At 39.5% G+C, this 27,297-nt stretch overlaps 1 protein-coding gene across 4 annotated transcripts in view; it reads right to left on the reverse strand.

The window, feature by feature from the left end:
* The window catches only part of CFAP43 (cilia and flagella associated protein 43), a 74,590-nt gene that overhangs the window by 16,850 nt on the left and 30,443 nt on the right, over positions 1-27,297 (reverse strand). For all 4 annotated transcript variants that reach the window (XM_089509828.1, XM_089509827.1, XM_089509826.1 and 1 more), the window contains 10 exons: positions 26,395-26,564; positions 24,676-24,828; positions 21,967-22,097; positions 17,683-17,842; positions 16,260-16,370; positions 12,152-12,229; positions 8,903-9,028; positions 5,849-5,953; positions 3,397-3,513; positions 605-805 (listed from right to left, as the gene is read on the reverse strand). In XM_089509828.1, coding sequence (XP_089365954.1) covers positions 605-805; positions 3,397-3,513; positions 5,849-5,953; positions 8,903-9,028; positions 12,152-12,229; positions 16,260-16,370; positions 17,683-17,842; positions 21,967-22,097; positions 24,676-24,828; positions 26,395-26,564 — 1,352 coding nt within the window. The remainder of the gene's footprint in view (positions 1-604; positions 806-3,396; positions 3,514-5,848; positions 5,954-8,902; positions 9,029-12,151; positions 12,230-16,259; positions 16,371-17,682; positions 17,843-21,966; positions 22,098-24,675; positions 24,829-26,394; positions 26,565-27,297) is intronic.

Genomic DNA, 27,297 nt, shown 5'->3' on the forward strand with positions numbered 1-27,297 from the left:
ACCAAGCTCTATTACAACAAATTCATTTTAAACAGAAAATTTCACTTTATCAGTACTATCCTCCACAATTCTCTACCAATACTACCCACCAAATTTTGATTCTACCAAGATCACAGTTGTACTGTAGGATTGTAATGGAAATATAATACTATATTAGACACCATGCAGAACAGCAGTTACAGTTCTGCTTCTGGCTTATTTTCCAAGATAATAAAACCTTTTAAGCCCTATTAAAATCAGAAATGTGCCATGAGGAGGTGAAATCCCTAAAGCAGACAAAGTATGGGGAGACACAGCAGAGGAGTGAGGTGGGTTTAGATCCCTTCACTTGCACATAACATTGGCCTAAACATTATATTTATCAGTTTCCTGCTTCAACGGAATAGACACTGTTATGAATAAACAGCTTGCCTCCTCATGTCTAATATAGGTCTAAATAAAAGTAAACCATATGGCAGAGGTGCATGCAGTAAAAAACTTATTGGAGGAGATCAGGCTTTTCAAAAACAATAACATCCTATTACAAACTTTCTTTCTTTCAAAAGGGAATGTCTAGAAAAGTAACTAACGTTTATGAGATAAGAAATACTTATGAAAAAGATACCTGTAGCAAAACAATCTGACTGATCTTTTCCTCTCGAGTGTGCAGTTCCATCTGGTGCTGTAAAAGAGATGTATCTGCACCATAGCGTGAACTCAGGCTCCCCACCAGAGCATCAACACTTTCTTCTTCTTCTGCCTTCTCTCCTTCCTCTTTTATAATTACTGAAGGTTGAGATTCAAATTCGACAATCCTCTTTCGGAGCTGGACATTTAAAACAACAACAATAGTGCAGCAGGATGAAATGATAATGCTGAGATCATCTGATTCTAGATGAGAGGAGAACAACTTAAGAATATCTGGGGGCCAATTCCACCCGACTGCAAGATACACCATCCATCCTGAAGAAATCAGAAATGGCTGAAAATCCATTCACACTTTCAACTGTCCTTTTATATTTAAAAAAAGGTATGGGGTATATAGTTTGATTTACAGGTAAATTGTATTTCAGGGGGCTTAATCTGAAAGAAGTAAAGTCCCGGGAAATATCAAGACTTCCTAGTTATTTTTACATTTACGTTTCATTTATATACTAACAGTTTTGCATCCAAACTCTTTCTTTAATTATTCTGAGGCTCCATTCACACTAGCGTTTTTGTGACGAGTAGATCCGGGGAGATTCGATGATGTAATACCAAATCAAAGCTCCCACTATGTTTACCCTGATCGAATCTCTCTGTGGCAATTTTAGCCCTGATAAAGTTCACATTACCATGTGTATCGATTTAAAATGGAGCTGCCATTTCACTTGTTGTCAGGGTTTTTTTTACACTGTCAATCAAATGATGTGCATCTACATCACACTGTTTGGTCAACCCCACCCCTCCATCAGCCTCAGAGGATGGCAATGGCAATATCTTCAGAACAATCCTTAGCAAAAAACCCTGGGATAGGTTAGCCTTGAGGGAAGTCACACTCTCTCAGATATATAATATAATAATAATATAATCTCTCAGCAATATATATGTGAAAGAGCTTTAGTTTGCACCAACTTGGGAGCAGAGTCTGTTGCGGTTTTATTTCTTGGGAAAGAGGAAAAACAACCCTCCAGTCCACGTCATTTACTGGTCAGTCTTCAGTCCAGGCAGGCTTGTCCAGAAGTCCAGGCAGAGTTCAAGGCAATCAGTCATGGAACATAGCACCAGCATACGATTCTCACTTGGTTGTCAGCCAACTTGTCTGGGGGAAAATGCTGGGTAATTTATATTCTACCCAGGTCTTGAAGGTGCTCCTTAATTGCAGCGTGCTTCCTATATAAACTCTGTGAGCATGTCCTGATGTCTCTCCACAGGGGGCAAGTATTGATAAGTCTGCTCTTCTTTTGAGGATGGTGGCTGCTGAAGCCTCTTGTGACTGCAGACCTGGCATATCCTCTCTGCTCTGAGGCTTTATATCAGCACCTTAATTCTCAGACTCAGAGTCCATCCCAGGGTCCTGGTGGCCAGGCATAACACTTGGTCACTTTGCCTGCCCCATTGCTTTGACAGTATTTCTAAATGGTCAACTGAAATCTTAAATTACTGCAATACTAGAAAGGACTGGAGGAAAAAATTGAGGGGGGAGAATTCTTATTCGGGAAAGCAATGTTCTCATTTCCCATCCCTGCAACATCCCTGCTCCATACCCATAGTTTGATCCAGATAGGGGCCCCCACCAGAGGTTTTTTGTTTTTGTTTTTTTTAAGAAAGAAGGAACACAATTGGAAATATCATGAATATTGTTACATTTATTTTGGTCCTTAAATCTTGATATTTTGTCTTCAAGATACTGTATGCAGGAGTGTACCAAAACTCAATACTATGGCCCTTATGACACACAATCATCATAGCAGCAGGGTAATGTGCTAGCCAAGTGTTCAATTCCCTCCCCCCCCCCACACACACACACACAATGTCATCAGTGTTGTGTGTTTGAACTATGGGAGACCATAGTAAAAGTGAGTCTTTACTCACAGCAGAAATCTTGTTAATGACCTCCTTTAGCACTTCTGTCATGTATGATCTGCAGTGCGAAAATACAATAGCACTTTCCTGCTGATTTTGCCTGGTCAGTGGGCAAGCATGGAGAAATGAAGATCCAGCCCCCTTCCACAGGTCCTGTTCTGTTGCTGCAGTGACTCTCGTTTTCTCTCTCTCATACACACAAATGCACACGTCTTCCTCCTTTCCTACCTCCCCCTTCCCCCCCTTCCATAGCATCTTGCCACCCTCCTCTCACAAGCAGCCATGTGAGCTTTCCCAGATAATGGAGGGGAGGGGAAGAAGGGAGAGCAGAAGCAGCAAATGCAGTGCAATGAGGTTAGGCAATAACAGAGCTCCAATTCTGGATTGAGATCAAAGGTGTAGGAGGTAAGAATGGCATCCCAATTTTTGCACGGAATTGAAGGGGGAAATGGCCCCATACAAGAAGGCCCAAAGTAAAAGCTGTCCCATTACTCCTGCAGTAGCTCTCTCAAATGAATTAAGACAATAATGAAAGGGGATACATTGTGAAAAAAGCAGATAAGTGTTATGATATAATGTAACATGGCTAACCATGTTTGATATGTTCTGTTGTTTCTATTTTTAAGTCCTAAATGTGCAGCTATGACACATCACTGATAGAATTAAAATTATCAGAATGGTGAGACTTCTATAAACTAGATTCCAAAAATATGACACTTGGTGTTATAAATTATTTTGGCTTCAGGTGATTCTGACTTTGTTTAATCTACCCATTTCATTATGGGAAGCATCTAAAAGTACACATATGGATGAGGGCACATTTGGAAGGAGAAAAGAAAAGAGAGGTTCCACCTTCAAATCTGTTGCTTCAATCTTCTTCAAATACAGAACTCTCTCCAACATTTGCTGTTCTTCTGGAGTCCTTTCTCTCATTGGGTAATTCTGAACTTCGCAAGGTGAATGGAAGGTCTTTGAAAAAAAGAAAATTTCTTCAGGTATGTTTCAGGTTTATCTGCATTTGTACTTTTTCTTTTCACAAACTGGAAACTTGTGGCAACTTAAAGACAAAATAATTTATCATGCCATTGACTAGATTAAAATTTTATCAGATTTATCCATGCATCAACTAACTGGGCTCTGGCCCACAAATACATTTGTTAGTTCTATTATTTTACATATTGTGATTTGTCCCATTAATCCTTTTAATTTGCAGATGGGATAAAAGGGTAGTAAAGTTAATACCTGTGCATAAAATAATAGTGTCCAAGTTGCTACATGATACTTTATGGATCACCTCTTTCTAAGGGTTGGGTCTAAAGTGAATTAGCATTAATAAGATTTTCCACAATTTACAGACCGCTTGGGGAATTCCTATACGATCTTAAGACAAACTAAGAGATGGCATAACCCCTCTTCTACCAAGAAGGTCAACTTATACAGCTTTCTAGGTATGCCTTTGTTAATTCCCAAACCCATGCAGATCATCCTGTTTAGGCATTTGATTAACTCTGATTGAGGCATGATAAGTGTCTCTGTCTTGAGTGAAGAAAGATGAAATTTTATATAGAACAACTAATACTGAGTAAGATTACAATCTATCAGAAATTATTCTTCCTTTTTTCTCCAATTATGTTCATTACTGTTTTGTACCTGGAAGAAATTCTGCAAATCACATAAGCCACCCACATGCAATTCTATACATCAGAGGTAAGGAATATACAAACCCCAGAACCTCCCCACCCCTAAAAAATGGGAGGGTTAAAATGTGGAGAATTCTGCTCCAAAATGTAATTTTTGAAGGAGCTTGAAGTGGACTACCAGTCACTTCCAGTTTGAGCAGGAGTGAGTGGTATGGTGGGTGCAGGGAATGCAAATTGTCTTCTGAACACTCCAAAGTTGCACATCCCTGCTATACAAACTTACCTGAGACTAGTGGTATCATTATGGATTTTGATATGACATGTGAATAAAAGTGTAAAACTTAGGGGCATGCAATAAGGGATGTAAAGAACAATGGAAAGGAAAAAGAACTTATAAAATTTTGGCAGGCATGACTGTTGGTGCTCACCCTAAAATGGGGAAAGATTAGCGGGGAACTATGGAAAATAGTGGCTGTGCGATGTGTGAAGGAGGTGGACCATGTGTGAGGGTGGTGAGGGCTAAGAAAACGCACCCATGTCAAAAAAGATGTAAAGATAAGGCAAAAGAAATGGTGACTATATGACCAGTGACTACAGCCTTTAAATTTAATGTGATAATTTTGCCTGATTTTAACCTCAAAAAGCTGACATATCTTATCTGACGTCTGATTCCTCATCACTAGAATAACACTGCTGGAATTCCCCTCTCTGATCAGAGTGGTGAAAGGGAAGAGCTTAATCAATTCTGGGAGAACCTAAAAGAAGCACCAATCCCCTGTAGTCTTTCAGCACTCCTTTGAGAGGAATCATCAAAGAGCTGCCAGCTTTTCCCACTTAGGGATTCACAAAGGCCAAATATGGTGCCACAGCAGAGAGAGTAGCAGGGATCAAGCTTCTTTCAGATTCCCCTGGGATGAACTAAGCTTTAGCCTTTTGCCACTCTACTCAGAGAAGAGGATGGCTCCTTTTTTTAAAAGATAAGAGTTAAGGTGCAGTCTTTACACTGACCCATGGATAAAATTTTTGACTAACTTTCTAGACTTATACATGAGCATACGCTAGTTGTTAAATTTTTTAAAAGACACAGAAGCTAGGGAGGTTAAAAGAAGAGCCAGGAATAGTGAAGGGGAGAAGGAGATAATGACTGGAGCAGGTGAGAAGAACAGAGGCAAGAGAGTTAGAGGCAAGAAAGAACTGGAGCCATGGAGGAGAGCTGGGATGAGAAGTGGTTGTTAATTATTTTGAATGATAATACTACCTGAGACTAAGCCCCACTGAAATCAGTTAGATTTAATTAGACATGTAAAACATCGAGCTGTTAACTGTAAAATCTAAAAGTTTTCACTGAACACATACCATCATTTTTTCTGGATTAGGTAGGTTTCAATAACCTAAGACTAATATCATCATGAACACCCACTGATTTCCATCTCGTCTGAAATCAATAAACCATAAATGTTCCATTTTCCTTATTGAAATTAACTAGGCATATAAGAACGTTGGCTAGATTGTGCTATGACATTGTTGCTTCAGTACTTGTATTGCTGAGATATAGACTAGTTTGTGCCATGAGACTGACTTTCTGGACTTAACTACATTATTTTATAAATACTTGGTTATTTTAGTAACAAGACAGAAGTATGATAAGGAGACATAGTTGTTACCTTAACAGAGCGCCCTTTAACAGACATTGCATCCCAACACTCATGTTTCATTATTTCACGTAAGTAGCGATTAGCTAGATTTTCCAATTCTATATCCTTTCTTACCTATTTCACAGTGGAGAGAAAAAAAAAGAGAAATTATCAAATTCCATTGGTTTTTATTACCACTCATGTAGATTTTGTACAGGCATTAGTGCTAATCTGAAAATATTAGATTATCATAGCACTTCTTAGCTGTAATAGGTAGTATATAAATATGTGCATTTCAAAATGTCATGTCTATTATACTGCAAAAATATTTAAAATATTTCTTATAGACCAACATTTTCCTTCTACATTTCCTTCCTTCTCCTATGGATTCCACTGCTGTGCAAGGTGCAGATGAATCTGAATGTTGGTCTCTATCAGAGCATGTACAAATGACTAGTATTTTCAGGTATTAACCATCATCCCATTCCAATTTCTGTTGTGGTTACACTAGGGTTAGGCAGGTTTCAGAACCCATAGGACTGCACTGCACCATTCTGGATTCTTCCAATGAGTCACACTATGCTACTGCAGCTGGCACTATAATGGGCAAGCAGACATGACGTTGAATTACTCCTGGATCCCTTTCACATTACACAGTTACAACACTTTGATACTACTTTTGACTTCCAGGGCTTCACTGTGCTGAATCCTGGAGTATGCAACCTGTCCTTCATCTTTGTGGTCTATGTGACTCACACAAATAGGAGATTAGCAAGCTACAAGAAATAGGAGGCGGGGGTGTTAGTGCAAACAATTAAATTTTATTGAAAAAAAATGTATATAGTCAACAAGCATAAGCACAACAACTCCCTGTCCCATTATGTCATACAACAAGGATAACAGAATCAATCTGGTTTCAAAGGAAGAGAGAATCCCTGAAGTAGTAAAAAGTGGTACTGAAACAAGTCTGGAATAGAAGACATTTAGCAATACGGTACAGAGGCAGCATTCAACAGGAGACGTCACAGTAGACTGGAGGAGGGCAAACGTTGTCCCCATCTTCAAAAAGGGAAAAAAAGAGGATCCCAACCATTATCATCCAGTTAGTCTGACATCAATACCAGGAAAATTCTAGAGCAGATCATTAAACAGAGGGTTTGTGAACCTTCAGAAGGCAATTCCATAATCACAAAGAGTCAACATGGGTTTCAGAGAAACAAGTCATGCCAGACAAATCTAATCTCTTTCTTTGATAAAATTACCAATTTGGTAGATGAAGGGAATGCTGTGGATATGACTATGAACAGTCCATGGACGGGACTGACAGTGTCATCTACTTTGGTAATACCAATAGGAAGAAGCCAATCAGTATTCAATCTGGAGTAAAAAGGTGACCTGTATTTCTCACTCTGAAACATGGTAATCCAATCCTGTCTTGCAGATGGTCTCTGTCACTACCAAGTACTGCTTTGCAAAATCCAGCAAGGGAGACATCATAGTCTCACAAAAAATATCTCTGAGGCAACTCCTTGAAGAGGAGCAGCTGGCTCAGTTACAGCTGTAGCTTCAACCAAATGAGAAGAACAAGGCAGAGTGTACTTTTGATCTCTTATTCTTATTCTTCTTGTGTTTTAAGACAGCCTCCACTTCAGTCACGAGAGATCTACCTGGGGTTGATGGATGATGAGATGGCTTATTCCTGGTACTGTCTCAGGCTTTCTTAGGAGACATAATAACGGTCTCCACTAATGTACTTGGAGTCTTCTATTTACATGTCCTGAAGTTCGTCGGGACCAAGGCCACCTTCTCCATACTCAACTTAGACTTCTTTGAAGCCAGGGATTGATGTCAAGGGCTGCTTTGTCTCTTGAAGTCGAAAGGTGATGACAACCCACAGGCTCTTGCAGTTTCAAGGCCTGCTCATATAGAAGAGTTTTAAGACTACAGTCTATGTTGGATCTGGCCTGCAGTGTGAATGCAACATAGTGCACACACAAGGCAATGATGTGGGACTCAGCCAAACACTGAAGGTGTCTCAAATACCCATTTTGGCCTGCATTCGATGCACTTCTTAAAAGAAGCCAGTGATACCTAGAAGCCCCAAGGACTATTGTGGCTCAAAGCTCATGCCAATGATGGATTCTCAGAATACATCTTCCAATCTAAGCAAGTGAATGCTATACCTGACAAGGCAGGTGCAGCAATGGATGGAAGGGAACTGGAGGGTTTTGGTGGAAGCCCCTTATAGAGAACTGGCAGAAATGGGTGGGGCTACTGCCAAAACTCTTCAGAGTAGTTTAGATTCTAGAACACTCCACAAGAGGCACTGTGCAGGTCACAGAGACTATGAAGAAGAATTATAAATTTATCACATAACTGCAAATCCAGGCAGCCAATAAATACACTCCACATATTTTGAAAGGCACTACATATCTGTGTTGGTTTCCTGTTGCCCAGTCTCAAGTATCTTGAAAAAGATCAAAGCCTTTTCATGATCAACACTTTCTCATTTCAGACTGTTGGATTTGTCAAACCAAAGACCCAATCATCTAAACCCTTTGGTACCAAAACCAAAGTTGGAAAGAACCTAAAGATTCTTTGTTTTCAGCTTGTCTGTGCTGGAAGCAAAGAGGCATCAATCTTTGTGTAAAATTATTAGTTAGAGAGGGGTGTCTGGATAATGTTTGCTCTTTGCCTCACCCTCTGTAGCTTTCTTTGGTCTACAGTACTCAAGCTTTTTACTTTCTTCTTACCTGCAGATGTCATTTCCCTCTTCTCTGAATAAGTTAGTCTCTCTGTTTTCCTTTGTCTGGGAAGGAGCTTATAGCTCCTTTCCATCTTAGGATAGAAAAGGGGATTTGGTGCTAAATTTCTTTTAAATACAAGTAAACATTATGAGAAATGTGTCACAAAGAGATATATTTCTATTATTTTTACCTGTACCTGAGATCTTAGATGGATAATGACATTTAAATTTCTACCACCATTTATACATTCTATATTTTAATTCTTTTGCCTCTGCTGTCTATTTCCTTATGTCCTTCAACAGTCAAATTAAACTCTGTCTCCATAAGATAATCATACCCGTTCCACTTCTGTTTCACTACGCAATTTTTGTTTTTCTTGTTCTTCTACATCCAGGTTGAATTCTTGTTGGTCCAGTCTCTCAAGTTTGGGTACCATTGAATTTTCAAACATCATATCCTGAATCTATTTTTATTAAGAGAGAAAATTAGTAAAGAAGGCACACATACATACAAACTAGACATGAGGAAGAATAAGTTGTTTACCTGTATGTGTGGTTTTCTGGGTTGTCACCCATGAACATACACATATGGATCTTGTATATGTGCAGAGCTTTGCACAGAATATTCTACAGCTGAGCACATTCTTGATGTGATTCCTGTCTCAACCCCAGCATGCATGACTGGGAATGTCAAGCTACTATCCTCAGTTCTGCTTGTGCTGTTAATACAACAGAAGCAAAGAGGAAAAGAGGAGAAGCAGGTGGCGTGTATGAAAAACCACAGTTGTGAATCAAAAACCTATTCTTTCTCTTTATAGTCTCAGTGACTCACACATAGAATTGATTACCTCACTAACTTACCAAAGGCGGAAAATGTCCAGTAAAAACTGAAGAAACAATCATTCTTCTGAAGAAAATATCTACTCTGGCCTGGGTGTTTAATACATAAGAAGCAGCAACAGTGTACAGTCGAGATCAATGGCTCTGTCAATAATAGCACTATTTTCCACTTTAACTGTTATAGGATGCATCCTGTGGAATTCTGGAGTTTGTAGTCCAATGAAGCACTAGAGCTCTCAGGCTAATTCTAAATGCCCCTCTAAACTGCAAATCCCAGGATTCCATATGAGGTTGCCATGGCAACTAAAATAGAATAATAGTGCTGTAACAGTGTAGTGTGATAGAACTCCAGCTGAAGGCTCTGCAGAGATCTAGGTCTGAGGCACTGCAGATTATTTCATCTGATGTTGCCACTGCTCTGCTTGAGTAAGCTTGAAGTTTCAAAGAAATATTGAGCCTGATAATACGGTATGCTACTCAGAGTATCAGTACAGCAGACCAAGAACCTGACAGAACATAGCAATCCAATCCACATAAAAAGTGAAGAGTTCTCTAAATATCAAGGACCATAAGAAAATTTTCAGTGGAGAGCAGAATTTTTTGAGAATGGTGGGTAGAACTATAGCCTGTCTCACAAGAAAGTTCAAAACAACATTAAGCAAAGGTGAAATATCAGGATGGAGCACTACCATAATGGAAAGCTCAATAAGGTAGATCTACGTGAGGGCACACAACTTAATTTCTGTCTTACAAAGATGATTCCAACCAAGAATACTGTCTTGAGCATAAGCAGTTTGAGACTACAGGTCACAAGTAGTTTAAAATGTTACCCAATTAACTATGTTAATACTACTAAAAGGAATCAAGCAGGAACTGGTGAAGAAACTAGGGGGTACACCCATAGTTGAAGAGTACAGAAGAGAAAAATGATAGGAATAATCAGTAGCAGGAAAGTAAGAAAAAAAATCTCCCCCAATTTTAAAAAATCTTGCAATATGTTCTAACTTTTGCAACTACAACTCCCAGGTGTGGATGAATTACTCCTCTGCTCCTCCAAAGAATGACCCTTCACAGTAAATACCAATACTTGCTTCTTTGCTCAATACACAGGAACAATACACAATCACATGGGATAGAATAGCTGTGATTGCCCTTTACTTTTGATTGATTACTTATTTAATTTATATCCCATCTTTCTCTTGATGTGGGATCCAACGTGTTTTACTACAAGGTTAAAACAAAATACAGCTAAAAACCTGATGATAAAAACCCAATTAAAACGAATACATTAGCTACCATATTAAAATACAGTCGCCCCTCCTAACTCACGGATCTAGGATCCGCAACCTCGAAAATCTGCGGAGGAGTGACCGCCGCTATTTTCAATGAGCCGTACACAAGGGCACACACCCCATTCACGCCTATAGGGCTTGAATATGCACGAGCCTCCATTTTCACGGGGGAGGGGATGGATCCCCATGAAAACAGAGGGTCAACTGTAGAATGTGCTGAAGCAGAATTTTCAACAGAATGTGTTGAAGCTTTATGTTGCTAAATGCAGATACATGCAGATTGACATTTGAAGTATTTTATGAATGTTGATGGATTGCTCCAAGCTGCCCTCCTTCAAATCTCTTCTAAACATGCATTTAGGGTATATGCCTTAAATCCTTCGATCACCTTGTTGAATAGGCCCATCTCTGTTGTGGTCTTGGTTTATGGGAATAGTCATAGCATGAAAAAATGCATTTTTCAGTCTACTGTAACAGTATTTGCCTCCAAGGTCATATATTAAATGAGACAAACATAGCCTCTGAGTGTTTTCATGGTTTCAAGGCAATGTGCAGTGGGAAAGGTTGAAATAATGAAATAAAGTACAGCAAGGAATATTAGTTCAGAGAAGTAAAGCAGAGCAAAAGATTTAAAAATGTGAAGGGAGAGAATTGAGTATCTCCTGGTGATGACAAGGCAAGAGTTCAAAAACTGAATTGAGAGAAAGCAGTCAGTGGTAGAAAACTCTTTGTGGCCACATGACACCAGCCTCTGGTTGGCATGAGCAGTTAAACCATGTGATTGTGGATTGCTCCTGTGTACTGCTAAGTGAATAAAGACGCAGGTTTTCAGATTTTTAAACTATATATCAATCACTGTTCTATTAAATATCCTTTATATGCAGCTATACAATTTCTGGCTCGAAACAGATGGGCCAAAAAGTGTGACTTCTGGCCACCTTGGGGGTATTGCATGCAGACAATGCATGCCCCTGACGTGGCCAGAAACTGCTCTGAGGCCAGCTTAAATGGCCCAAGGCTGCCAGTAAAAAGAGTGGCAAAAAGCTGTTCCTTGCCAGCGGCCCATTTTGGACTGCCATGGTGGTCCACTTTAAGAGCAGACGGTCTGGTCACCACAGTCTGGGGCTGACTGGGGCTCGATTGCAGGCAGAGTGGCCAAAGGCCTCTTCTTCATGCCTGTCTGTTTCAACACGGTGTTGCTTTGTGTAGGTCTTTCCTATACCATCTCCCCCTACATGTCAGTGTCCATCATAATGTTTCCCATCATGATTTTTAGAGGCTTCCATGCAAGTATGGAAAGGGCCAGAGAGAATGCTTATTGGACAATTATGTCTAAATGCCACTCTGAAATGGGCAGTGTTGTGTTAACGTTCCTATACTTTGGATAAGCTGAAGTGCAGTACCACAGCAGTGCTTTTAGAAGTATTCTGGTGAATCGATAACTCAAACACACACCTTTTTTCGGAGTGCTTTAATTCCAAGTTTCACTTTCTTTCTATTTTCAGCAAACTTGCTGGATTCATCTTTGATAGCCTGCAATACAATAGGTAGACAGATGGTGAAAGTAAACAGAGGAGTAGAAAACTATAACTTTAAATATATGAAGTAAAACATAGATAAACTTAATAAGTATTATAATGTGAAAATCCTTGTTTTAAAAAACCCACAATAATCTCTTGACTATTTTCTCCTTTTTAATGGTGGGATTGACTAGAATAGCATTTCTAAAATGTAGAAAGCTAGGTCCCTGAAGCTTTACTTGTTACTAACAACACAATCTTCACTACATCTACTCAAAAATAAGTCCTATTGTACTCATTGTAGACAACTCTCAGATAAGTGTGAAGAGGTTTGAATTGCAATCTAAATGTTCCAGTCTCAACTCACAAGAAATCCTTTCTGTTTCCAGGATGCCATTTATAAAGAGCACATTAATTTACAGGGAGAAAACTTGGTTTGGCTATCACATTCCTGGTCCATGAAAATAAGGTTTGTTGGATTGAAAATTACCAGTGAAGTTGAGTAATCTCCTTTCCCTTTCTAGTTAGTTTATTAAAATTCATTCATTCCCAATCCAGAAAATCATCATTTCATAGAATCATAGAATCATAGAATCATAGAATCGTAGAGTTGGAAAAGACCACTAGGGCCATCCAGTCCAACCCCCTGCCATGCAGGAAATCCAATTCAAAGCATCCCTGACAGATGGCCATCCAGCCTCTGTTTAAAGACCTCCAAGGAAGGAGACTCTATCACCCTCCGAGGGAGTGCATTCCACTGTCGAACAGCCCTTACTGTCAGGAAGTTCCTCCTAATGTTCAGGTGGAATCTCTTTTCCTGTAGCTTGCATCCATTGTTCCGGGTCCTGTTCTCTGGAGTAGCAGAGAACAAGCTTGCTCCCTCTTCAATATGACATCCTTTCAAATATTTAAACAGGGCTATCATATCACCTCTTAACCTTCTTTTCTCCAGGCTAAACATCCCCAGCTCCCTAAGTCGTTCCTCATAGGGCTTGGTTTCCAGACCCTTCACCATTTTTGTCGCCCTCCTTTGGACACGCTCCAGTTTCTCAATGTCCTTTCTGAATTGTGGTGCCCAGAACTGGACACAATATTCTAGGTGGGGCCTGACCAGAGCAGAATACAGTGGCACTATTACTTCTCTTGATCTAGACACTATACTTCTATTGATGCAGCCTAAAATAGCATTGGCCTTTTTAGCTGCCGCATCACACTGTTCACTCATGTTCAACTTGTGGTCTATTTGGACTCCTAGATCCTTTTCACACGTAGTTTCATTCAGCCAGGTGTCACCCATCCTATATCTGTGCATTTTATTTTTCCGCCCTAAGTGCAGTACCTTACATTTCTCTGTGTTGAATTTCATTTTGTTAGCTTTGGCCCAGCTTTCTAGTCTATTCAGGTCGTTTTGAATCTTGATCCTGTCCTCTGGGGTATTAGCTATTCCTCCTAATTTGGTGTCATCTGCAAATTTGATAAGTATGCTCCCAATTCTGTCATCCAGGTCACTGATAAAGATGTTGAATAGCACTGGGCCCAGGACAGAGCCCTGTGGGACCCCACTGGTCACTTCTCTCCAGGATGAAAAGGAGCCATTGTTGAGCACCCTTTGGGTTCGGCCGGTCAACCAATTACAGATCCATTTAACAGTTCCTTTGTCTAGCCCACATTTTACAAGCTTGTTTGCAAGAATGTCATGGGAAACCTTGTCAAAGGCCTTACTGAAATCAAGATATACTATATCCACAGCATTCCCTTCATCTACCAAGCTGGTAATTTTATCAAAGAAAGAGATCAGGTTTGTCTGGCATGACTTGTTTCTCTGAAACCCATGTTGACTTTTTGTGATTATGGCATTGCCTTCTAGATGTTCACAGACTCTCTGTTTAATGATCTGCTCCAGAATCTTTCCTGGTATTGATGTCAGACTAACTGGACGATAATTGTTGGGATCCTCTTTTTTCCCCTTTTTGAAGATGGGGACAACGTTTGCCCTCCTCCAGTCAGCTGGGATCTCTCCTGTTCTCCAGGAGTTTTCAAAGATTATTGCCAATGGCTCCGATATTACATTTGCCAGTTCTTTTAATACCCTTGGATGGAGTTCATCTGGTCCCGGAGACTTAAATTCATTTAGATTAATAAGGTGTTCCTCTACTATCTCTTTACTTATTCTGTGCTGAAATTCCCCTATTCTGTCCTCTGCTCCATTATCCTCAGGTTGAGCACCCTTTGCCTTTTCTGAGAAGACTGAGGCAAAGAAGGTGTTGAGTAATTCTTCCTTTTCTCTGTCTTCTGTTAGCATTTTGCCATCTTCTCCACGCAGTGACCCTACCGTTTCCTTCTTCTTCCTTTTGCTGCGGACATATCCAAAAAAGCCCTTTTTATTGTTCTTAACCTCTCTAGCAAGCCTGAGTTCATTCTGCGCTTTAGCTTTTCTGACTTTACCCCTACACATGCCTGCTATTTCTTTGAATTCCTTTTTTGTGATTTCCCCCTTTTTCCATTTCTTATACATGTTCCGTTTCAAACTTAGCTCAGTTGAAAGTTCCTTAGTCATCCATCCTGGTTTCTTGAGACACCTCCCGTTTTTCTTTCTCACTGGAACTGTTTGAAATTGTGCCTTCAGTATCTCTCTTTTGAGAAACTCCCATCCATCCTGAACTCCTTTATCTTTTAGTATTTCTGACCATGGAATCGCCCTCAATACTTCTCTAAGTTTACTGAAATTCGCTCTCCTAAAGTCTAGGATGCGTGTCTGACTATGCCTGGCTTCTCCTTTCCATTTGTTGGACAAGAAAGCTAATTTCTTTTAGAAGTGCAACAACGCTTAGCACTGAAGAGTCAACAATGTCTCAGAGAAGACAACAGTAATAGAATTTGAGTGCTCGAAAGTCTATGCCCTTCTTGTATATCTATTCTGACCCCTCTGCAATGTAAACTGATATCATTAGGGATGTTTTTCCACATCTTCTCTCCCCTCCATTTGTCTTTCAACTCTTCCCTAGATTGTAGCTATATTAGATCAGCACAAGCTGAGTAACCTTCATATCTTAGAATGGAGTTCCTATAATAAAGCCTTTAGCTTATTTGTCCAAACCACTGGTGTCTTTGTTCCTTAATCAGGATCTCTAATTGCTACACACACTCTCTATCAATCATCCTATTGGGCCTATTGTGGTCCTGCCTGCAGACATTCTGAGGAAAATCCACAGCCTCTGAGATTAGGCAACACTAAGAAGCAGAGTACCCCTGAAAATCCTGTATATTCACCAGCACCTTCCTTGACCCCTGTTCATTCAGTCTACCTCTGTGCTTGAGCTTTTATTGCCTTTGATTGTGGCTTTGGATTGCTCTTCCCTGATTTATTTGCTCTCTGATTTGTTCCTGCCAGCTTAAAACTCAATTTGCCCTTGTCTTAAGACCTTATCACACGGGGCACTTACCGAAATGGAATCGTGGGCCAAACGCTTCAGAAGCACAGATGTGGGATCTCCAGTCGTGCTTCTCAAATGTCATTGAAGCGTGTCCTGCTCTTTTCCTGTTGACAAATCGTTCATGGAGCAGCCATTTCTGTAATTATGGGATCTTGTTATTACAAAAATGGCTTCTCCATGAATGATTAGTCAGTGGGAGAAGAGCAGGATGCATTTCAGTGACGTTTGAGAAGCGTGACTGGTGATCCCACCTCTGCTCTTCTGAAGCGTTTAGCCCACGATTTTATTGCGGTAAGTGTCTCCTGTGATAAGTGCCTAAGTCATGTGTTATAAGCTTGGTATTTGTTGACTTATGCTTTGCACTGCTTAGACACTGCTTGTGGTCTCTGCCTTGCCTCAAACAGGGCAGAGCCCAAAAGAGAGGAACCAGAAATTAGAAGAGTGGCATGTCACCAATGCAGCCTAAGTCGGTTTTTTTCATTTCTGATCAGTTTCTCTGAAGATTTGATCATGAGATGGCTTTTAAAAGTATGTGTTTTCACAGGACAATTTCAAATCAAATCAAATAATCCAGTTGGCATTAAGGCTTCACAGTAGCAGTACAAGTACCTTCTGAGCTTTCTGATCTATCCATGCAATTTCATCAGGTTTTGCTTGAGTCAAAAGAAAGTATTCATCTTCCTCTGTCATTTCAATACCTGATGTCCTATGGAGCCTCATCTAAAATATATACATATAAATAATTCAGAAAACACATGAAATCCATTTGTCTTACTTAAAATACAATTATCTGCCATTCAGGTTTGTCTTAGTATTTAGTATTTGGTATTTATTTTAAGTTGCCTTTATGTTTATGCTGTCTCACATTCCTACTCAACTCATTTAGATGGAAGAATTCCCTATATGAACCTGCCAAAACCCTAAGACCTTCAGGGAAGGCTTTCTCTTGGTCCTGCCACCATTACAGGCACATTTGGTGAGGACACAAGAGAAAGCCTTCTTAGTGGCTGCTCCCATCATTTGGAACTACCTTCTGCTGGAAGCTAGACAGGCCACCTCTCTGTTCTGCTTTTGCCATCAGGCAAACACATTTCTTTTCAAGCAGGCGCTTAAGACATAATTGTGCCCAGGAGGCTTTTTATTGGGCTGTTGCTTGTTATGATTTTAATTGTTTTATATTTTTAACTCAGTATTTTTTATAGATAATTTTTATTCTATTTATTAAAATTACATAAAATCAAACAAACCCATAAATACTGTATAATTATTTTTCTTGGTAGTAAAGTATTCAACAAATAAGATATGTACTTGTATATGCATATACATGCATCTTTCATACAAATGTATTTTTACTATAATTCCTGTAGTGCATATATATTATTGTTATACACTAAATATATTTATGAAAAATAACTGTCAAATTAAAAAAGTATGATTTATTATTAATTTGGTTTACTTCCTTTCAGGCTGTATTGAACGTTCTTCTTGATCTTTTACTTGTGATTTTTCTTTAGCAAATAATTGCAACTTCTATTCTTATTGATTTGGTTATGAACTTTATTTTCTAAGTTCTGTAGTTTAATGTTTTTAATTTAGTATTTTAAAAGGATTTTACATTTTTGTTATATTAATATTATTACTGTTGCTTTTAAGCTTTTGTGAGTTGCTTTGGGTCCAAGTTGGGAGAAAGGCAGCATACAAACAAACAGGCAAATAAAATAAAAATTCCTTTTGTCATATCACTTTCTCTAGAACATTTATTAGTAATTTCAAAATGGTTCCAGAGACAGATTCATAATATGCAGTCAGTCACTCATCCAGTTCTCCAAATACACAGTGCAGACCAGTACAGCCAATACCATAACCTGGTCATGAATTTCAATCTAGAAATGAGGGGAAAAACCATCTAATAAATGTGGCAAGTTCAAAAATGTATATTCTTAACAAGAAATTACTGATCTAGACTTATTTTTCAGCTCTTTGCCACCTAAAATAGTGTGGCACATCTCAATATATTTAAGAAATGTATGACCTGAGAAGAAGCACTCTCATAGACTTGGGATTTTGTTGCTGCTGTCCACTCTGTCATGTTCCGTAGAGCTAGGTTTTCACGGAAAATAGAGCTGTTAACCATGCTAAGAAGATAAGTGCCAAAGTCAACTGCATCCTTTATTTTGCGTTCTCCAAGCTTCCTTAGGGAAAAAGGGGGAAAACTGACAATGTAGCAAGTTGGTAAGATTGTACTGCTCTCTTTAATAGACTGGTTATTTTTTTTTCACAGATCAAGCCTATATATATATATATATATATATATATATATATTACTGAGAGGCAAATTGTGGGATTGACAGATTGGATTTACCATGAAGATTCATTCAGAGATGGTTGGAGAACCAGTCCACTACTAATGGGTTTCCTTGCTAACTGGGTCTGCAGGAGTCAATATTCTTTTTCAGTTGTCATCTGTTGAACTCCTGCACTCCGCAGTCAGTTTATTTATAAAGTCTTGACGACCTTAATTTGCTATCTTATATATATATTTATTTATTTATTTAGGGCGGTGTGGATTGGTCTTCCAGCCATCTCTGAATGAATCTTCATGGTAAACCCAATCTGTCATTCATGAGATGGCCGGAGGCACAATCCACTACTAATAGGATATACCCAAGCCCATGGGTGGAATTAATATTTTGACAAGACAGATTGTATAACAGTTCTGCCAAATGCTGCTTTTGCAGAATGGTATTTATTAACTTTGCAATGGCGAATAAAAATTGTTGGCTCTTTCCATCCTGCAGGCTCACATATTTCTGATTGAGATCTTGGCACTGAATATGCTGATGTAGTGGACATAGATCTTGTTGAATGTGGCCAAACTGGTCCTGGCCTTGATTTCTTTCCCCAGTCCTAACAGAGAAAGATGAACTCTTTTATCCATCTTCCTATAATTGTTTTTGATGCTTCCTGACCAATATTTCTTGGATTACAGGAAACAAATAATGACTCTATTTTCTTAATAGATTTTGTTTTCTTTATATATGCCTTTATGGCCTTTCTCACATCCAATATATGCCACCTCATGTCTTCCAGATGTCTCAGATTAGGACAAAAGGTAGGTAGATACAAAACTTCCAGTATCATATAACTGTTCGGGCATTTTGGCATAAATGTTGGATCTAACTTTAATACTATTCTATCCTTTTCTATTCTACAATAATTAGTGTTTACGGACAAAGCTTGAAATTCTGAAATTCTTCTTGCTGAAGGTATGGCTACCAGGAAAGCAACTTTGTAAGGCAACATTCTTAACATGACCTCTGACATTATTTTGAAGGGAGGTTTTGTTAATCTGTTGAGTATTCAAGTCCCATGATGGAAACCTATGTCTAGTTGGGAATGATTTTAAAGTAGCTCCTCTTAACATTTTAAATGTTGCTGTCCAGATAAAGCTACACCACCAAACTCTAGAACTGTTGAAAATGCCGATACCTGCCTTTTTAATGTATTTGGCCTGAGACCCTTTTCTAAACTGTCTTGTAAGAATTGTAAGACGTGCTTAATGTTCACTTCCATGAACTGTATATTCCTTTCCAGACACCATTTACCAAATGTTTTTCATGTCCTCACATATATTGATTTTGTTGATTCCCTCCTCAATGACATGATAGTTTTCACCACCGCTGTGGAATATCCCTTTCGTATTAGATTCTGGCGCTCAAGCTCCAAACTGTCAAACTCAGCCAGCCTGGGTTTGGATGTACAATTGGCCCTTGAGTTAAAAGGTCTTCCTTGTGTGGTAGTTTGTATGGTTGATCTACTGACATCTGAGGAAGCTGAGGGAACCACGGTCATCATGGCCAATAAGGCACTACCAATACCACTGTTGCTTCTTGTTGATGTATCTTCTGTATGACTCTCTGAATTATTACAATGGGTGGGAAAGCATAATGCCACTCCTTTGGCCATGAGATTATCAATGCATCTTTTGCTTCTGCTGTATTGCTTGCATCTATGGAGTAGTACTGTTGCAATTTGCATTCTTTACTGTTGCAAACAGGTCCACTGTGAACAGACACCACTTCTGCTGAAGTTTTAGAAACACTTCCGGATGCAGTTCCCATTCGCCTGGATGCAATTTGTTTCGGCTCATGTAGTCTGCCTTTATATTGCATGCTTTCTTCGAATACACTGCTGTCAGTGAGCTCAGATGTTTCTCTACCCATCTGAACAGCATGTTTGATTCCTGCACCAATGCTTTGGAATGAAGACCTCCTTGTTCCATTATATACATTCTTACTGTCATGTTGTCTGTTCTGATTTGTACATGATGACTTTGAATATGTCTCCTGGATGAGAGCAGGGCTAGCCTGACAATTTACAGCTAATGAAGCTAGCGAAAATATTGGGAATATTAATATCATCAATGAAGCTGGTGCCTTGGGGCCGACATCATTGCAAGATACTACAAACACTTTTAATACCACATCAAAGGAACATAGCAAGAAAGTTAAGATATCAAGTACAAATACCAAACGAGGTAAAACAACAGATGACTGTGGATTATAACAGCAAAGATAGGTGTACAGTGCGCCCGTGCCATACGCTGAAAGCTGCGCTGGGAAAAGGGGCAGCACACCCCATAAAGGGTAATGGTGCACATGCCACGTGCACAAGCCCCATTCATTTAAATGTGGCTCGAGTATCCATTTCCTGAGGTTCCACCTCCTCATCCTCCATTTCTACATCCTGTCTTATCAATTTTGGCATACATATCATTATACATTCTTTTCAGAAATTGCATAAACTGATTTTTATTTGTTACCTCTGACTGAGGAAGCTAATTAGACATCTGGGACCATTCCTCTTCTCCATCAAACATTTCATCTTGTGCTGACTGAGAAGTAGAACCTACACACAGGGAGCCCTTTTCTTTTGAATTCCCTCCCTTATGGGGCCCTGTGAGGTCATGACTGGTAAAGCAGCCGTTTCTCCTGTGCCTGCATGCTTGGAAACTGCTGTTTCTGTAATAATTCATGCTGTGCATGTGCAGGAGGAGGTGCTCTTGTGAGAGTCAGCCCCTCGCTTCTGAATAGAACTGCGCTCGGCAAGATGGCCGTGGGTTCAATTTCATATTTTTCACAGCTCAAGCCTATATCATTTCCTCCTGAACTCAGAGGCAAATTGCAGGATTACAGTTATCTTCCATCAAATTAGCTGTGCTTATTTAGTTTTGGAAAACAAGTGATTATGAAGATTAATAACATAGAATAGCTTTCTAGTACCTAACCTGGCAATCTTCAGTTGCTGGGCTTCTACTCCAACCATCACCAGGCAGCATGGCTGTGACAAGCTAGCTGGAGAATGATGAAAAATGTAACATTCTGGAGAGTACCATGTCATGCTAACTGCCATATTTCCCAGAAACTTTATTATCCATTTCTGGGCAGTCTGCTTTTTATTCCTTTACTGCAGAACTATTAACATCTATGGAAGTTGGCATAACATAGACAGATTTTGCATACCCTAGGAATTTCCTGGTAGCATCCAGTGTTCTATATATTTTGTGGTCATTATTACTCATTTGGAGGGTTCCAGCATGGTGTAGTGATTTGAGTGTAGGACTGTGATTCTGGAGACCAGGATTTAAATCTTGCCCAGCTGTGGAAACCCACTGAATGACCTTGGGCAAGTCCCATGTTCGCAGCCTCATGGAAAGGCAATGACAAACCTCATTTGAACAAATCCTGCCAAGGACACTGAATTATAGATTTGCCTTCAGGTCGCCCTAAGTTGTACAGTGGAGCCTTGTCTTACATAGGGATCTGTTCCAGACCCCTCCCGCCCCGCGTAAGGCAAATACCGCGTAAGCTCAAGACCGATTCAATAGAATAGGGCTTGTGCTCATGGCGGCGTGGTGCGCACGTGCCACAGGCACACACGCCATTCAATTGATTGCAGCGCGGCTTCTGCGTAAACCAGAAGCTGCATATGGCACGCCCGCATATGGAGCAGGCGCACTGTACAACAACTTGTGATGTAAAGAAACCAGCATGGCATAATGATTTGCATGTTGGACTATGACTCTGAAGACGAGAGTTCAAATCCATGAAAACCCACTGGGTGACTTTGGGAAATAACTTGAAGGCAAACAACAACAACAACAACAACAACAAAATACTAATTTGCATAAACAGTAATGAGACAGTGGTGTTTGAAATTACATTGCTTTAGAACAGTACCATAACAGTACAATAATAATCTGCTGAAAATCTGTTTTATGTCATATCCAAATAATTTTTAAAAAATTCATACTTACTTCCATTTTAGACAAACAAGCGCTCCATCCTGTGAGCCACAAGCAAGCATATACTGGCCATCCAATGAGAATGCAAATGATCTGATTCCTCGTCCATGATAAGAATGGCAGTACTCATGAGTCAATACATCCTTAGGATAAAAAGAGGAAGAGAGGGGAAAAAACACTTGTTTTTTTAATCAGGGAGCCTATTCTGAAGAAGGGAAAAGATAGAGAAGGCATGTGTAACTCCACAATCTGCACAGTCTCTCAACTTTGATGAAGATTGGGAGCATTAGGTCTGCAATACCCTGATATTTTTAGTTATGCAATCTGTAGCCTGTCTGATCATAGAGCTTTAGAAGGTTTACAACTAAAAGTACAGCTAAACGTATCTCATTTAGCTGTGTCCATTAACACATTAGTAAGAACCAATGTGGTATAGTGGCTTGAGTGTTGGACAGCTCACCTTGGGTAAGTCAAATTCTCTCCACCTCCACCAAGGCATGGCAAAACCCCTTTGAACAAATATTTTTAAAAAACAAAAACCCAACCCTGTGATAGGTTCACTTTTGGGTCACTGTAATGACTTGAAGGCACAACAATGCACACACTACAAGACAGCTATGTGCAGGCTATATTAATGTTCAAGGAAACAAAGCTCCTTATATTACAGATAATGGCCATGAATTAGAGCATCATATGGATATGAGCTTATCACTTTTGATGGACAGAGCTCTGAAAGGGCATATGGAATACTGTACTTTTTCATATTTGGGTCCCGGAAACAGAAACAGTTTCACTAAATTGTTTTTTTTTATTATTATTAGATTACAGGTTGGATGCATTTGCCTTGAAAGTTTTGACAACACTTAAGTTAAAATGAAAATTAAATCAGATTAAAGTTTAAGTGGGTATAAAAGATCTACTCAAGGAAGAACCTAATTTTCATTGACCAAGGCTAAACTTGGTACACATGCATGTGTTTTATCCATAGTTAAAAGTTAATAGGAAAGGGTTTCACAAATCTAACTCAGGACAAAACTAAGGGTCTTGACTAAACAAACAAGCTTAATAAGCTTCATTTATATACCGCTTCATACTGCCTAGGCAGTGTCCAAGTGGTTTACAACTGTAAGCTAATTTGCCCCAACAATCTGGGAACTCATTTTAGCGACCTCGGAAGGATGTAAGCCTGAGTCAAGCTTGAGCCCTTCTTGCTGGTCTTGAACTCACAACCTTATGGTTTTGAGTGAGTGGCTGCAGTACAGGCATTTAACCACTGCGCCACCAGGACTCCTAAGGACCTCCAACAGTAGGCTACATTGCCTTATCTCCTTTCAGTACTTTGGTATCTCTGCAAACTTAGTGGTATATACTATTTTCTATCCTTCTGTACCAGCCTGAGAAGAGGAATGAGATTTAAACAAGAGTACCTTGGGGACTGTCGTTCAGAAGAATACACAACAGGTCTCTAGACGAGAACATCAACCTCAGTTAACATTCTCAGTTACAGCCCCCAGGATTTCTTACAACTAAGTGGTGACAGTGATAGCAAAGCAATGTAACAGTGTACTGCGGATCCATCTTGTGATAAAATTTATTGTTTTTAAGCAGCTTCCACTTCTGAGAGTGAATGCATACATTAGACAAGCTATCTGATTATGACTCATATCTTCAAGCTCAAACCAGAAGTCTCATTAACTAAGTCCATTGGTGTTCTCATGGAAATATTCCTATTATAAAAAGTAAAAAGTTATAGCTAGATGGCCAGTGACTGATCAGTGGGACTCGTAAAAGAGCTTTTGATATAAAAACTGATGGAGAAAATAGCCTATTGTCTTGCATTTTGCTGCATATCTTGACTTCTGTACAGCGTTTGTTCTTTTGCTCACAGTATCCTGCAGCAGTAAGGCCTGTATATTGGTATCTTTGGATCAGATTAGCTTTATTGTTTTTGCTTGGGTGTCCCTTCTCCAGACACTTCTCAGATTCTCTATGCATTTTATTTCTATTCCTGTTTTCCTCAGTAGATAAGTCTACCTTATGAGCGAGACAATGCAGGCTCAGAGCATGACAGATGCTTCGGGGTGACATGTAACATCTGGAGGTCCCCTTGGGCCAGGCTGAGTTGGACAGTAGCGGCAATCTATCTTTCAAGACTTGTGTCTGACCCTGAGATCCTTTCTATTTCTACTGTACATATCCTGTTTTGACTTTAAATCATCTCCCATGCCTTTTCACAAATCTTTAGTTACAAGTCATACTCAGATAGAAGAAACATTAAACCCCATTTGTTTTCCTTCTATGACTCAAATGTTGATCTGTATTTATTCCTTTTACACACCTTGAAACTCTACAACAAATAACACAATACATACTTCCAAAATAAAAATAGAGCATCCTGTATTCATTTATTTAGGGCCCATACAGACAGGCCAAAATAAAGCTGCTTCGGGTCACTTTGGAGGTATGCTGTTTAAATGATGCATGCATCCTAAGAGGCTGGCAGCCATGCCAAAGCCACACTCCAGTCTTAAGGAATGGAGTGTGGCTTTGGTGCAACTTCTGGCATCTTAAGATGCATGTATCATTTAAACAGCGTACCTCCAAAGTGACCCGAAGCAGCTTTATTTTGCCCTGTCTGTATGGGCCCTTAATGTACAGCATGAAATGCATTTATAACTCTGATGAGCAAAATTTTCATGAGAACTACATTCCAGCAATTACCATACTTGAAGCATCATGGATAAAAACTAGCCCGCTTTCTGCAAATGAAGCTAACCATTTGCCATGAGGTGACAAATGTAGAAAAGCACGTCCAAATTGTTTGCTTGGCATCTTCTTCTCCGAAAGAATGATTGGCTGATCTTTCCAGGTTATCTATAAATCAAACAGATAATACCACATAACAGATGGTTGTATTATTTAAAGCTGATCATGCCAAATAATTAAAGGTAACTAGGTAAGAATTGGACATTCAATTGAGTCCAGAAAAAACCCTTATTAAACTTTATGCAAACTGCTGCTTGCAGCCCTCTCAGTTTTCTCTTGCATCCCCATTTATTATACTGTGCTGAGTCTCCTCTCATCTACAGAAAAGCATCTACTTTCTTCATCTAAACAAACCTCCTTCACCCCGTTTCAATCCTGTCTTCAAATCCCATTTCTGCCTTTCATATAGCTGCTAAAATGTAACAGGTAGTAGCTATTGCCCAGGATTCCACTGTCTTTCTTGCCTGATAAAAGTTCTCATGGTTCCCATGGTTCTTTTTCTCCTTTCCTTTTCCCCATGTATGAATGCACAGACATTTCTGCTACTGCCTTTAGCTTTTTAAACAGAACTCTCCTGTAACGGAGAGAGTGGAAGTACTTCATATGCCACGTGAATGCCTGTGGCACGTACTGAGGCTGTCAGGCCCTGGCAAGCATCAATGTCATTGCTGTATCTAGGGTCTAAGAGTCGAATTTCAATCTCGGACAAAAATAGTTTGGATGTCTTGAGAAATCAATCCAGTTATTCCAGATTATTTGCAAAGTGCATTTGAGAAAGCTAGCTATCATAATTTTAGGACTGGTCTATGGTGCCTATAGAATGTTGGCTAGTGAAGGCACCTAACCTGTTAACAATTGAAAAACAAACTAAAACTGATTTCCAGTAAAAGAAGCAAACTAAGAGTCAAATTATATGAAAGGTGAAATGTAACATTCTATTGCAGTCTAAGGATTTGAGCTATGTATGTTAAATCATAGCCAGACAACATCTGAAATGTGACCAAGGGGACAGGACTGAGTCCCTTTCTTCTATGTCATTCCTTATAAAAATCACCTTCTTCTCAAAATACTAGAAGAAAAATATATGGGTATATAGAAGCTCTGTGAGAGAAATACATGGCTGCAGTGGGTACAGAAATGACAGCATATATTTCTGGTGGCATTCCATGTAGCATAATCCTTTGTGTAAACAAATGGGAGCATTCAAATATAAATATTCCCAGCATCTCTCAATCTTGGTAGCAGAAAGGGCTAGAAACCTTGTTCCCTCTCCAGGGCATTGATGATAACCCTCATCCTGCCCCATCCTGCATCTTCAGTGTGGCCATAGGTATATAAGATTGGGACAGAGACAGATTCTTTAGCCTTCACCCTAGAGGGAGGATAAGTTCAGTGCCTATCTAGGCAACAGAGGGGGACACGCCTTCTGTGTGCTTTCAGCTGCAAAGACAGTAGGCTTCTATCAGTTGAAGGGACTGTATATGCTTTTCACTACTGTAAACAGCTTCTGTATCCATTAATCATTGAATCAGTCTTCTTCTATCCAATGGCTTTGTCTCAACTTGATTACCTTTGAACTTGAGGTGGTCCTGATCCAGGCCATAATTCACAAATAGTTAAGATTTGATTTAGATTGATGTTTAATCAACAGTTTTCTTGCCAATAAGATCATACCTTTGCACTCAGATGATATTTACAGATGAAAGGTGCTAGGGTAGTATAGCCTAACACTGTACCATCCTTCCTCTTGACCAGAGAATATAGAGGGAACTCTAATTCATATACACGCTTCTGAATTATGTTCTCTTTTAACATCCCTCTTTCTGTGACACACTCGTCATTCTCTGCAGATTGAAAAAGAATCACAGTGGAAGGAGAGAGAGAAGTTACTTCCATGGTTGCAGGTTATTTTTTGTTTTTATTTCTGAAGGAATTAGTTGTGAACACAAGTGAACTTCAAGTTTAAGCCAGATTCAGGCTTCCACCAAATACTGAATTCCAACCAGAATGTCTGTACTCACTGTGTGTCCTCAGAGCTGACCCTATGAATGTAACATGCAGACTCTCATTTATCTCAATTATTCATTAAAAGCCTGCTTAAAAAGAAAAGTCTTTACCTTCCCACCAAAGGGAATTCCAGAGGATGAGAGAGTAGTAAGAAAGTTCTTGCCTATGTCACAGGCAAGCCTGTAATGGTGACAGGACTGAGAGAAAGCCTTAATACTCTGGCAGGTTCATATAGGGAGATGATCTTTCAGACAGTCTGGACCTAGGGAGAGTTCAAGTTTCAAGAAGCTCGATTTGCTCTAGGATCCATTTATTTGTCTTTTTAGCAGTTCACAATAGCTGTAGAATTCTTCCCCGGCACCACATTTCAAATGAGCTGATTTTTTTCTTATCAGCTTTCTTCACTATCCAGCTTTCACAACCATACACAGAAACAAGAAATGTGTGGTGGTTTGAGTGCTGGACTATGACTCTGGAGGCCAGTGTTCGATTCCCTACTTAGCCATGGAAACTCAGCAAGTGACCATGAGCAGGTCACATTCTCTCAGCTCAGAGAAAGGTCATGACCAA

Source organism: Sceloporus occidentalis, unplaced genomic scaffold, assembly GCF_023333645.1.
Source record: "Sceloporus occidentalis isolate IW3139 unplaced genomic scaffold, rSceOcc1.0.p SCAF_2, whole genome shotgun sequence".
Classification (NCBI taxonomy): Eukaryota; Metazoa; Chordata; class Lepidosauria; order Squamata; family Phrynosomatidae; genus Sceloporus; species Sceloporus occidentalis.